This window comes from Taudactylus pleione, unplaced genomic scaffold (assembly GCF_031769625.1).
Source record: "Taudactylus pleione unplaced genomic scaffold, aTauple2 ptg000030l, whole genome shotgun sequence".
Classification (NCBI taxonomy): Eukaryota; Metazoa; Chordata; class Amphibia; order Anura; family Myobatrachidae; genus Taudactylus; species Taudactylus pleione.
Genome location: NW_028284432.1, coordinates 2,184,581 through 2,197,803, shown reverse-complemented (window position 1 = coordinate 2,197,803; position 13,223 = coordinate 2,184,581). Strand labels below are relative to the sequence as shown.

The 13,223-nt window shown below is 42.8% G+C and overlaps 1 protein-coding gene across 4 annotated transcripts in view; it reads left to right on the top strand.

Moving 5' to 3' along the window:
* Positions 1-13,223, top strand: part of NBAS (NBAS subunit of NRZ tethering complex) — an 890,452-nt gene that overhangs the window by 252,239 nt on the left and 624,990 nt on the right. For all 4 annotated transcript variants that reach the window (XM_088451840.1, XM_088451839.1, XM_088451841.1 and 1 more), the window contains exons 25-26: positions 6,044-6,217; positions 10,074-10,207. In XM_088451840.1, coding sequence (XP_088307966.1) covers positions 6,044-6,217; positions 10,074-10,207 — 308 coding nt within the window. The remainder of the gene's footprint in view (positions 1-6,043; positions 6,218-10,073; positions 10,208-13,223) is intronic.

The window sequence follows — 13,223 nt, the reverse complement described above, 5'->3', positions numbered from 1 at the left end:
ACTGTATGCTGTACATGAGTGATTGTGTACTGTATGCTGTACATGAGTGATTGTGCACTGTATGCTGTACATGGGGTGATTGTACACTGCTATGGTGTATTTAGGGTGATTGTGCACTGTATGCTGTACATGAGTGATTGTACACTGTATGCTGTACATGAGTGATTGAACACTGTATGCTGTACATGAGTGATTGTGCACTGTATGCTGTACATGAGTGATTGTGCACTGTATGCTGTACATGAGTGATTGTGCACTGTATGCTGTACATGAGTGATTGTACACTGTATGCTGTACATGACTGATTGTACTCTGTATGCTGTACATGAGTGATTGTACACTGTATGCTGTACATGAGTGATTGTGCGCTGTATGCTGTACATGAGTGATTGTGCGCTGTATGCTGTACATCAGTGATTGTGCACTGCTGTGCTGTACATGGGGTGATTGTGCACTGTATGCTGTACATGAGTGATTGTGCACTGTATGCTGTACATGAGTGATTGTGTACTGTATGCTGTACATGAGTGATTGTGCACTGTATGCTGTACATGGGGTGATTGTACACTGCTATGGTGTATTTAGGGTGATTGTGCACTGTATGCTGTACATGAGTGATTGTGCACTGTATGCTGTACATGAGTGATTGTGCACTGTATGCTGTACATGAGATGATTGTGCACAGCTGTGCGAATATGAGTTGATTGTACACTGCTGTGCTGTACATTAGGTGATTGTACACTGCTATGGTGTATTTAGGGTGATTGTGCACTGTATGCTCCACATGAGATGATTGTGCACAGCTGTGCATATATGAGGTGATTGTGCAGTGTATACCATGTGATTGTGCTCTGCTGTGCTGTACATGGGTTGATTGTGCACTGCTGTGCCGTATAATGGATGATTGTACACTGCTATGGTGGATATGAGGTGATTGTGCACTGCTGTACTGTACATGGGGTGATTGTACACTGCTATGGAGTATATGAGGTGATTGTGCCCTGCTGTACTGTACATGGGGTGATTGTACACTGCTATGGAGTATATGAGGTGATTGTGCCCTGCTGGTAGTATACATGGGGTGATTGTACACTGCTATGGTGTACATGAGATGATTGTGCACTACTGTACAAGGGGTGATTGTACATAGCTACATTATGCTGTACATGAGATGATTGTGCACTGCTGAGTTTATTAAGGGCAGAACTGAAGGTAGGCCTCACCTGTTTATCAATGTGCTGAAGACAGCTTCTATGTTGCTCCTCCTGGCAGCTTTAACCAGCAAAATGGAACAAAATCACTAATCTGTCCATGTTAAAATGAAGTGGAAGCCAACCTCTTACTGTATTATGGCTCGACAGAGAACATCAAGAAAGTACAGGACAACACTTTAACGCACACCAATGTTCATAAGAGGGACAGCACTTCTCTCTCATGGTAGCATCCTCGTGGGTGGGTCTAGGATGTTATGAGTGATTGTGCACTGCTGTGCTGTACATGGGGTGATTGTGCACTGTATGCTGTACATGAGTGATTGTGCACTGTATGCTGTACATGGGGTGATTGTACACTGCTATGGTGTATTTAGGGTGATTGTGCACTGTATGCTGTACATGAGTGATTGTGCACTGTATGCTGTACATGAGTGATTGTGTACTGTATGCTGTACATGAGTGATTGAACACTGTATGCTGTACATGGGGTGATTGTACACTGCTATGGTGTATTTAGGGTGATTGTGCACTGTATGCTGTACATGATTGATTGTACACTGTATGCTGTACATGAGTGATTGAACACTGTATGCTGTACATGAGTGATTGTGCACTGTATGCTGTACATGAGTGATTGTGCACTGTATGCTGTACATGAGTGATTGTGCACTGTATGCTGTACATGAGTGATTGTGCACTGTATGCTGTACATGAGTGATTGTGCACTGTATGCTGTACATGAGTGATTGTGCACTGTATGCTGTACATGAGTGATTGTGCACTGTATGCTGTACATGGGGTGATTGTACACTGCTATGGTGTATTTAGGGTGATTGAGCACTGTATGCTGTACATGAGTGATTGTGCACTGTTGTGCTGTACATGAGTGACTGCACTGTATGCTGTACATGGGGTGATTTTTCACTGCTGTGCTGTACATGAGTGATTGTGCACTGCTGTGCTGTACATGGGGTGATTGTGCACTGTATGCTGTACATGGAGTGATTGTGCACTGTATGCTGTACATGGGGTGATTGTACACTGCTATGGTGTATTTAGGGTGATTGTACACTGTATGCTGTACATGAGTGATTGTGCACTGTATGCTGTACATGAGTGATTGTGCACTGCTGTGCTGTACATGGGGTGATTGTGCACTGTATGCTGTACATTAGTGATTGTGCACTGCTGTGCTGTACATGGGGTGATTGTGCACTGTGTGCTGTACATGAGTGATTGTGCACTGCTGTGCTGTACATGGGGTGATTGTGCACTGTATGCTGTACATGAGTGATTGTGCACTGTATGCTGTACATGAGTGATTGTGTACTGTATGCTGTACATGAGTGATTGTGCACGGTTTGCTGTACATGAGTGATTGTGTACTGTATGCTGTACATGGGGTGATTGTACACTGCTATGGTGTATTTAGGGTGATTGAGCACTGTATGCTGTAAATGAGTGATTGTGCACTGTATGCTGTACATGAGTGATTGTGCACTGTATGCTGTACATGAGTGATTGTGCACTGTATGCTGTACATGAGTGATTGTGCACTGTATGCTGTACATGAGTGATTGTGCACTGTATGCTGTGCATGAGAGATTGTACATTGTATGCTGTACATGACTGATTGTACACTGTATGCTGTACATGACTGTACACTGTATGCTGTACATGACTGATTGTACACTGTATGCTGTACATGAGTGATTGTGCACTGTATGCTGTACATGGGGTGATTGTACACTGCTATGGTGTATTTAGGGTGATTGAGCACTGTATGCTGTACATGAGTGATTGTACACTGTATGCTGTACATGAGTGATTGTGCACTGTATGCTGTACATGAGTGATTGTGCACTGTATGCTGTACATGGGGTGATTGTACACTGCTATGGTGTATTTAGGGTGATTGTACACTGTATGCTGTACATGAGTGATTGTGCACTGTATGCTGTACATGAGTGATTGTACATTGTATGCTGTACATGAGTGATTGTACACTGTATGCTGTACATGACTGATTGTACATTGTATGCTGTACATGACTGATTGTACATTGTATGCTGTACATGACTGATTGTACACTGTATGCTGTACATGACTGATTGTACACTGTATGCTGTACATGAGTGATTGTGCACTGTATGCTGTACATGAGTGATTGTGCACTGTATGCTGTACATGAGTGATTGTGCACTGTATGCTGTACATGAGTGATTGTGCACAGCTGTGTGATTATGAGGTTATTGTACACTGCTGTGCTGTACATTGGGTGATTGTACACTGCTATGATGTATTTAGGGTGATTGTGCACTGTATGCTGTACATGAGATGATTGTGCACAGCTGTGCGAATATGAGTTGATTGTACACTGCTGTGCTGTACATTAGGTGATTGTACACTGCTATGGTGTATTTAGGGTGATTGTGCACTGTATGCTCCACATGAGATGATTGTGCACAGCTGTGCATATATGAGGTGATTGTGCAGTGTATACCTTGTGATTGTTCTCTGCTGTGCTGTACATGGGTTCATTGTGCACTGCTGTGCCGTATAATGGATGATTGTACACTGCTATGGTGGATATGAGGTGATTGTGCACTGCTGTACTGTACATGGGGTGATTGTACACTGCTATGGAGTATATGAGGTGATTGTGCCCTGCTGGTAGTATACATGGGGTGATTGTACACTGCTATGGTGTACATGAGATGATTGTGCACTACTGTACAAGGGGTGATTGTACATAGCTACATTATGCTGTACATGAGATGATTGTGCACTGCTGAGTTTATTAAGGGCAGAACTGAAGGTAGGCCTCACCTGTTTATCAATGTGCTGAAGACAGCTTATATGTTGCTCCTCCTGGGAGCTTTAACCAGCAAAATGGAACAAAATCACTAATCTGTCCATGTTAAAATGAAGTGGAAGCCAACCTCTTACTGTATTATGGCTCGACAGAGAACATCAAGAAAGTACAGGACAACACTTTAACGCACACCAATGTTCATAAGAGGGACAGCACTTCTCTCTCATGGTAGCATCCTCGTGGGTGGGTCTAGGATGTTATGAGTGATTGTGCACTGCTGTGCTGTACATGGGGTGATTGTGCACTGTATGCTGTACATGAGTGATTGAACACTGTATGCTGTACATGAGTGATTGTGCACTGTATGCTGTACATGAGTGATTGTGCACTGTATGCTGTACATGAGTGATTGTGCACTGTATGCTGTACATGAGTGATTGTGTACTGTATGCTGTACATGAGTGATTGTGCACTGTATGCTGTACATGGGGTGATTGTACACTGCTATGGTGTATTTAGGGTGATTGTGCACTGTATGCTGTACATGACTGATTGTACTCTGTATGCTGTACATGAGTGATTGTACACTGTATGCTGTACATGAGTGATTGTGCGCTGTATGCTGTACATGAGTGATTGTGCGCTGTATGCTGTACATCAGTGATTGTGCACTGCTGTGCTGTACATGGGGTGATTGTGCACTGTATGCTGTACATGAGTGATTGTGCACTGTATGCTGTACATGAGTGATTGTGTACTGTATGCTGTACATGAGTGATTGTGCACTGTATGCTGTACATGGGGTGATTGTACACTGCTATGGTGTATTTAGGGTGATTGTGCACTGTATGCTGTACATGAGTGATTGTGCACTGTATGCTGTACATGAGTGATTGTGCACTGTATGCTGTACATGAGATGATTGTGCACAGCTGTGCGAATATGAGTTGATTGTACACTGCTGTGCTGTACATTAGGTGATTGTACACTGCTATGGTGTATTTAGGGTGATTGTGCACTGTATGCTCCACATGAGATGATTGTGCACAGCTGTGCATATATGAGGTGATTGTGCAGTGTATACCATGTGATTGTGCTCTGCTGTGCTGTACATGGGTTCATTGTGCACTGCTGTGCCGTATAATGGATGATTGTACACTGCTATGGTGGATATGAGGTGATTGTGCACTGCTGTACTGTACATGGGGTGATTGTACACTGCTATGGAGTATATGAGGTGATTGTGCCCTGCTGTACTGTACATGGGGTGATTGTACACTGCTATGGAGTATATGAGGTGATTGTGCCCTGCTGGTAGTATACATGGGGTGATTGTACACTGCTATGGTGTACATGAGATGATTGTGCACTACTGTACAAGGGGTGATTGTACATAGCTACATTATGCTGTACATGAGATGATTGTGCACTGCTGAGTTTATTAAGGGCAGAACTGAAGGTAGGCCTCACCTGTTTATCAATGTGCTGAAGACAGCTTCTATGTTGCTCCTCCTGGCAGCTTTAACCAGCAAAATGGAACAAAATCACTAATCTGTCCATGTTAAAATGAAGTGGAAGCCAACCTCTTACTGTATTATGGCTCGACAGAGAACATCAAGAAAGTACAGGACAACACTTTAACGCACACCAATGTTCATAAGAGGGACAGCACTTCTCTCTCATGGTAGCATCCTCGTGGGTGGGTCTAGGATGTTAAGAAGTAGATTGGTTGTTTGCAGTAATCCTTTATTATACACTAATTCCATATACTGGAAGTGCTGGATAGATAACAGCAGGAAAGTGACACAGGATAACATTCGTTAGGGGATAGTTCCTCTCTCTCTTGCGAGCATCCTCGCGTGTGGGTCTATGATAATATGAAGTAGACCTGTTAGTAATCCTATGTTATAAAAAGATTAAACATTTTGTTGGCTATAGCCAATACAATAATAATAATAATTAATTTGTTTTATGTGTGTGTCTAAAAATAATGCTCGTGTTTCCTGTTCTCCAGTCTCCAGAGGAACAGTATGTAAAAAACGCCTACCAGTGGATGGTTCCCTTCCTTCACCGCTGCGAGGCTGAGAGCCCGGGACTGGCGAGCACTCTCCTCAGGCAATACATTGTAATCATGGCAAAGGACAACCTTAAACTGCCTCTGAAGATTTTCCAGAATTCCAAGCCCAATGTAAGCCGATGTTCCTTTCCTTTATCTGTTTGCTTTGCTTCATGACACCGTACTTGCGGATATGGACACTAGAGCTTTCTTGGGTACGACAGGCTCCGGTTTATGATGCTCATTTCTATTCATGACTTTCTCGGTGACTTATTTGCAGAAACATTGGCCCTCATTCAGAGCCGTACGCTCTGAGCAGAGCGCACGTTCTGCATGAGGGCCGGGCTCCTTTTTCATGGAGCGTCCTCCTGGACGCTCGTATAGCTGTGGGTCACCACCCACAGGCTATACGAGCGTGCATTTTGATGGCCGCGATGGTCGTGACCATCGCGACCATCGAAATTGCGAGCCGGAGCCTGCGGTTGAGGTTTTCAACCGCAAGCTCCGGAGTGATTTTGGCTCTATCAGAGCCAAAATCACTCCCACTGACAGTGGGCCGGCTTCTGACGGGAGGCGTTCCCGTGGGAACGCCCCCGTCAGGGAGGCACGCCCACCAAAGGGGGCGTGCTGTCAATCAACATTGACAGCACGCCCCCTTTGATCGGACACAACGAGCGAAGGAAAGTCCTTCGCTCGTCGTGTCTGGCGCATGCGCACGACGGAGCTCCCTCCGTCGTGCGCATGCTCAGTGCAGACCATCGACCCACTTGCGAGCGTACAGCCGCTCGCGAGTGGGTCTGAATCAGGCCCATTGTTTGCACTGTTTAAAAAAAAAAAAATAAATTCTCGTCGTCTTGTTGCTGCATGTAAAAGACAAAGCAAAAAAAAACAATTAGCTTTGACTTGTTGCCATTTTTCTACTTTCTAGTAGCTTTGCGGCTTTTATACACACGTTTTTTTTTATAGTGGAAGTATTCGGTAATTGTAGAGCTATTTGGAGCTGTGTAAATATTTTTAGCTTTCTGAATATTTTATGCATCCTGAGATAAGTGGGACATTACCTGCATCATCACTGTTTGCTTCCTTCAAATCCACAAATTTAATCTTCTTAGATTGCCTCAATTGTAATTGCCCAATTTAATTATTTATTTTATATATTTTTATTTTTTTTTGCCATTGGAATTAGTGGTTACCTGTACAGGTTTTGCTTCAAGCAATGACGAGACATTTATCTGATGCGTACAAAATTGTTAATGAGACTGTTCTTTAAAAAATAAAAAAATTAAATAAATGTAACATACCGCTACAGTACATGAAAACAAGCACACGGAATACAAATTCAGGTTAGCTTGTAGCAGAGGCCAATTAAGAAAGTATTATTCCTGACAGGCTTAGGAGATCTGTTGTTTCTGTTTGAGGAACTACAAGTCCCAGCACATCTTCATTTTGCCTTTTCCTGTTTTGAAACTGTAAATATAATAGCTACATGAGAAGATAATTGATCAAAACAAATGAGAGCAAAACAAAAAAAAATAATAGCAATAATAATGTAATGCCAAATGCCCTTTATTATTTGTTAAAGGGCATCCTTAAATATATTCTAAATGTTCAATAATGTATTAAAAGTCATTTATTGTTTTATGCCTCAACCTGCCCCTCCACACAGACCTACTGTACACTGCTATATTATAGTTATACAATCAAAGGCTATTAAAATAGTTATAGATGCACCAACGATTATAAAACTTCCACTGCAGATTTTATGTTTGTAAAAAATCTCTATTCACATCAGTGTAGCGTAGACCATTATATAACCGTTTTACAGCTGATGCTCTATGCCATTTTGTAGCGGAGACCGCGATTTAGAGTATGCGGTTTAGATGGCCTGCGCTCCCATTGCATCATCATTATTCGGAGACTAGGTGGTTGGATTGTTTCTTTGGTATTTCAGCAGTGTGAGACCAGTCTATAATAAGTGATTTATATTTCCAGCAGCTTTGAATAATTAAACAGCGACAGCGTGTTGAAGTTATAAATTAGGCTGCAGTACAGATGCAGCGACAGAAAATCACATTTCATCTGCATCATTTAGGTTCGCCGAGATTAAAAGATTTTGCGAGCGCTTTTAGTCGTTGATTAACTCATTTGTCTTTGGGATTTTTCACCCTCATAATTGTTTGGAGAGCTGTCTGTGGATTTCAGAAATGTAATCACAAAACACTTGTACATCATGCATGCTTGCCTAAGCTTGAAAAATTATTTGCAGGTGCAGCATGTAGCCAAAGGGGACATGTCCTGCTGAGATGCATGGCCTTCACTTAGCAGCACCCAGATGTATTCATTATTTATTTTCATTGAGTATTTCCTCTGTGGTGAGTGGAGAGTGATGACATAAATAGCGCCATCATGTTGTGCTCCTCTCGCTGCTGCTTGGCTTTTATAAGGAGTACATTCCAGTTCACATTATGCCACACTGTAATGCCCCCAGTTCACATTATACCACACTGTAATGCCCCCAGTTCACTTTATGTTGCACTGTAGTATGCACCTCATTCACATTATGCCACACTGCTGCATGCCCCAGTTCAAGTCATGACGCATTGTAGTGCCCCAGTTAACATCATGCATCCCACACGCAACTTGGACCACCCCACTGCTACTCACCTCCCAGGAGTCTCCGTTCTCTTCATAATATGTGTGCTGATTCAGCTGTCAAGTTCATGCTCCTTGACATATGTTGCCCCCTTCTTTTTCTGCTCAGATATCTGGGTGGTTGTGTGACAGCGGGTGAGCGTGAGTGACCAATGTGTGAAAAGATCCAATATTGCAGTGCGGACCCTGCAGTCCATCCATCACGGCCCTTCTGTAGACCATACACCATTTGAAAATCACTGTTCTAGACTCTCTTGAGAGGCCAGGAGATCACCCACTATTCTTAGAGATATGGAATGTAGGATATTTAGGGCCATACTCCATTGCTAACACACTTTTGAAAAACCTTGTGGTCTCAAGCTTGTTTCCTATTCAATTGCTGGGGAGGAAATTAGTCTATAGAAATTACATGGATTTTTTTTCTCGCAGAAGGTTAAAAAAAAAATGTGGGGAAAAAAAAATCACTATTATAAGCTAAAACGTTCAGGGTTTACTTACAACTAGAATGGGAATATATTAATTTCCTTGAAAAATATGCAAGTTTGTTGTGTGTAAACCCAGAATAAGAGTGTATGCCAGCATCCCTATGCAGATTTGGTGATTAGCTTGGGGTTGGGGGGAATGGGGCAGGTAAATGCAGACCGAATATAGTAAGGGCATTTACGCATTATTGTGATTTGAGACAGACCCACATGGAGACTGGCGCTGGTAGATATACACACTAATGATGAGGACTGTTGCCAAGTCACTTCTGATTGGCCGATTTTGGTTTCGTCGCTGAAGCTGATATCTTTATTGGTTGCGCGTATATTCTGCTATATCATTTGAGGTCTGTTTTTTGTTGGTTTTTTTATTCTCCTTTTCATTGGTACACGAGAAGATTATGGGGGGAGAATTAATTTACACCCGATACGTTTTCACCGGTGCAAAAGGGGAGGCTTTTCAATTTGTCTCCCTTTTTCACCCGATACCTTTGTTAACGGCCATTAAATCGACGTGTTAATGGGCATTAACACCGGGTTATGGGTGTTAATACGCAGATGTTGTTCAAAGTTTAAACACAGGGTGTAGGGGAACACCGCAACTTACCCCATTTGCCACCTGACCTTGCCCTGGACTCATAGGTTTTTGTACGCAGCCCTATGTGGCTGCAAACAAAATACTGTAAGTGCGGCATATAGCCGAACGTGCTCCGCGAGCCGACTCATGGCTGATTGAAATCCTCCCTATATTATATAGAAGTTATAAAGTATATCACAATAACATGTATTACATTGGAGAGAATTTTTAAAAAATACAACTTGTCTTCTCGTTTTCTTTTGTTTTTATCTTTCAGTGTCAGCAAAAACTAATTCCTGATCAGGACCAGCTCATTATAATAGCCTTGGAATCCATCTACACTTGTGAGCGAGATGATCAGCTGTCTCTGTGCTATGACATCCTGGAATGCTTACCTCAGAGGGGTTATGGGTAAGGGGATTTTACCCTAAATGTTCCGCTGTTACAGATGTGTTGCAAGGTTCTAAATGTTACTGAAAGTCATATATTTTCAGCAGTATGTGTGTTTTTAGAGGCAGGCTCCTTCCAGATTCTGAAACGTTGTTTCATTTCTATTTGCTTGTCAGGACCTGTTGATACTGGCATGGTACATTTATACGTGTACGGTTTACAATCATACACACTTCTGTCTCTGCGTCCTCCAGTCTGGCATAAAACACAAGACCATGATAGAGGGCAGAGGGTGTAGGCAACATATTTCTCTTTGGGTTCAATATTTCTAGCCAAAAATGTTTCATCGCACCATACTGCATCATGGAACATTTACAAAAATAATAGATGGGCACTAAAAATGTTTTTGGCTTCCCTGTCCTTCCTAGTTTGCTCAGTGTAGCTTCATATTTTGTAGCCTGGAGATACAGACCGCTTCAGAATTTTCTACTGTTATTCCACTGCGAGCTGGACTGATTGTGGTGCACGTATCATAGTCCCAGGCTTAAGCCCGGATTCAATTTGAAGCGTTAAGTCTGGATCCGCGTTAAGTTTTCGCCGATGACGTCATTATCGCCTGTTTTGGTTTTCCTCCTTATTCAATTTGCAAGGCGGCGGAAAGTCAATGCAGTGTAGTAGGCGGTAAAGTATCGCCTATGAATAGCAGGCGGAAAAAAGTGCAGAATTGGGGTTTTGGGGTGCAATGTTTCGGGAACCCCCCTGCAGCCTTCAGACAGCCCCCCAAAGGTAATATGTGTCAATTTTTTTTTATTTTTTTTTTTAAACTTAAGGACACTTCAAAATTTGACTTCGAAAAAAAATAAATGTTTTGGTACAAAGTTAAAAACTAGCGAACTTGACTCTGGAGGGGGGGTCCCCAAGTATGCCCCAAGTGTTTTTTTCATTGCAGGTGCTTGCGGCAGGTGGATTTTTCACAATTTTTTTAACTTCACTTTTTCAACTTTAAATATGCTGACCCCCATTTTCAAGTACCCCAAATTTGCTGGGATAACTTATTTTCTGGAAAAAATACTCCTAAATACTATTCTGCACCATGTATAGAAAAACGCTATTTAGCAGCTTTTGAGTCCATTTAAAAACACCAAATACCTTCAGCGAGCCAAATCGGGGGATACCATAGCTAACCCCCATGTCAGAGCATCTTTTGGGGGGTGTCAGGCTGATTTCCCCAAAAATGACAGTACTTACCGCTAGTACCGCGTACTTTGAAATTGAATACAGGGTAAATCCTGCACGCGCGCTATACTTTAACGCCTACAAAGTTAAGGCTCGGCCGCGTTAACTTAAAGGCGGCTCGGCTCAAATTGAATACGGGTCTTAGTTGGATATGCAGGTTCTTCAGTTTGGAGAGTGTATAGTGTGCCAAAAACATTATCATCCTCTGAGGGAAGAAGAGGAGGCACATGCCTAGTAGGAGAGGGACTGACACAAGTGCTGCTGAAATCATTCTCGAGTGCCAAAGGTTGTCTACCCCTGATATCAAAATATGGGGGAGATTCTGTCTCTCTAAGCCATGGAGTGGGCAGACCTCAACCCATGAAAATAGCATAATCTGTGTATACAGTGCAAGTATTCACAATGCTTCACTTTTTCCACATTTTGTTATTTTACAGCCTTATTCCAAAATGTAATAAATTAATTTTGTCCTCAAAATTCTACACACAATACCCCATAATGACAACGTGTAAAAAGTTTATTTTTTTTTTAGATGTAATTAAAAAAAAAAAAAAAAACCCCTAAGAAATCACATGTACATATGTATTCACAGCCTTTGCCATGAAGCTTAAAATTGAGCTCAGGTGCATCCTGTTTCCACTGATCATCCTTGAGATGTTCCTACAGCTTAATTGGAGTCCACCTGTGATAAATTCAGTTGATTGGACATGATTTTGAAAGGCATACACCTGTCTATATAAGGTCCCACACTTGACAGTGCATGTCAGAGCACAAACCAAGCATGAAGTCCAAGGAATCGTCTGTAGACCTCCTAGACAGGATTGCCTCGAGGCACAAATCTGGGGAGGAGTACAGAAAAATATCTGCTGCTTTGAAGGTCCCAATGAGCACAGTGGCCTCCATCTTCCGTAAATGGAAGAAGTTCGGAACCACCAGGACTCTTCCTAGAGTTGGCCGGCCGTCTAAACTGAGCGATCGGGGGAGAAGGGCCCTAGTCAGGGAGGTGACCAAGAACCTGATAGTCACTCTATGAGCTACAGCATTCCTCTGTGGAGAGAAGAGAACCTTCCAGAAGGACAACCATCTCTGCAGCAATTCACCAATCAGGCCTGTATGGTAGAGTGACCAGACGGAAGCCACTCCTTAGTAAAAAGCACATGGCAGCCCGCCTGGAGTTTGCCAAAATGCACCTGAAGGACTCTCAGACCATGATGAGACAAAGATTGAACTCTTTGGCGTGAATGCCAGGCGTTATGTTTGGAGGAAACCAGGCACCGCTCATCACCAGGCCAATACCATCCCTACAGTGAAGCCTGGTGGTGGCAGCATCATGCTGTGGGGATGTTTTTCAGCGGCAGGAACTGGAAGACTAGTCAGGATAGAGGGAAAGATGAATGCAGCAATGTACAGAGACATCCTGGATGAAAACCTACTCAAGAGCGCTCTTGACCTCAGACTGGGGCAACGGTTCATCTTTCAGCAGGACAACGACCCTAAGCACACAGCCAAGATATCAAAGGAGTGGCTTCAGGACAACTCTGTGAATGTCCTTGAGTGGCCGAGCCAGAGCCCAAACTTTAATCCAATTGAACATCTCTGGAGAGATCTGAAAATGTCTGTGCACCGATGCTTCCCATCCATCCTGATGGAATTTAAGAGGTGCTGCAAAGAGGAATGGGCAAAACTGCCCAAAGATACAGTAGGTGTGCCAAGTTTGTGGCATCATATCCAAAAAGACTTGAGACTGTAATTGCTGCCAAAGGTACATCAACAAAGTATTGAGTAAAGGTTATAAATACTT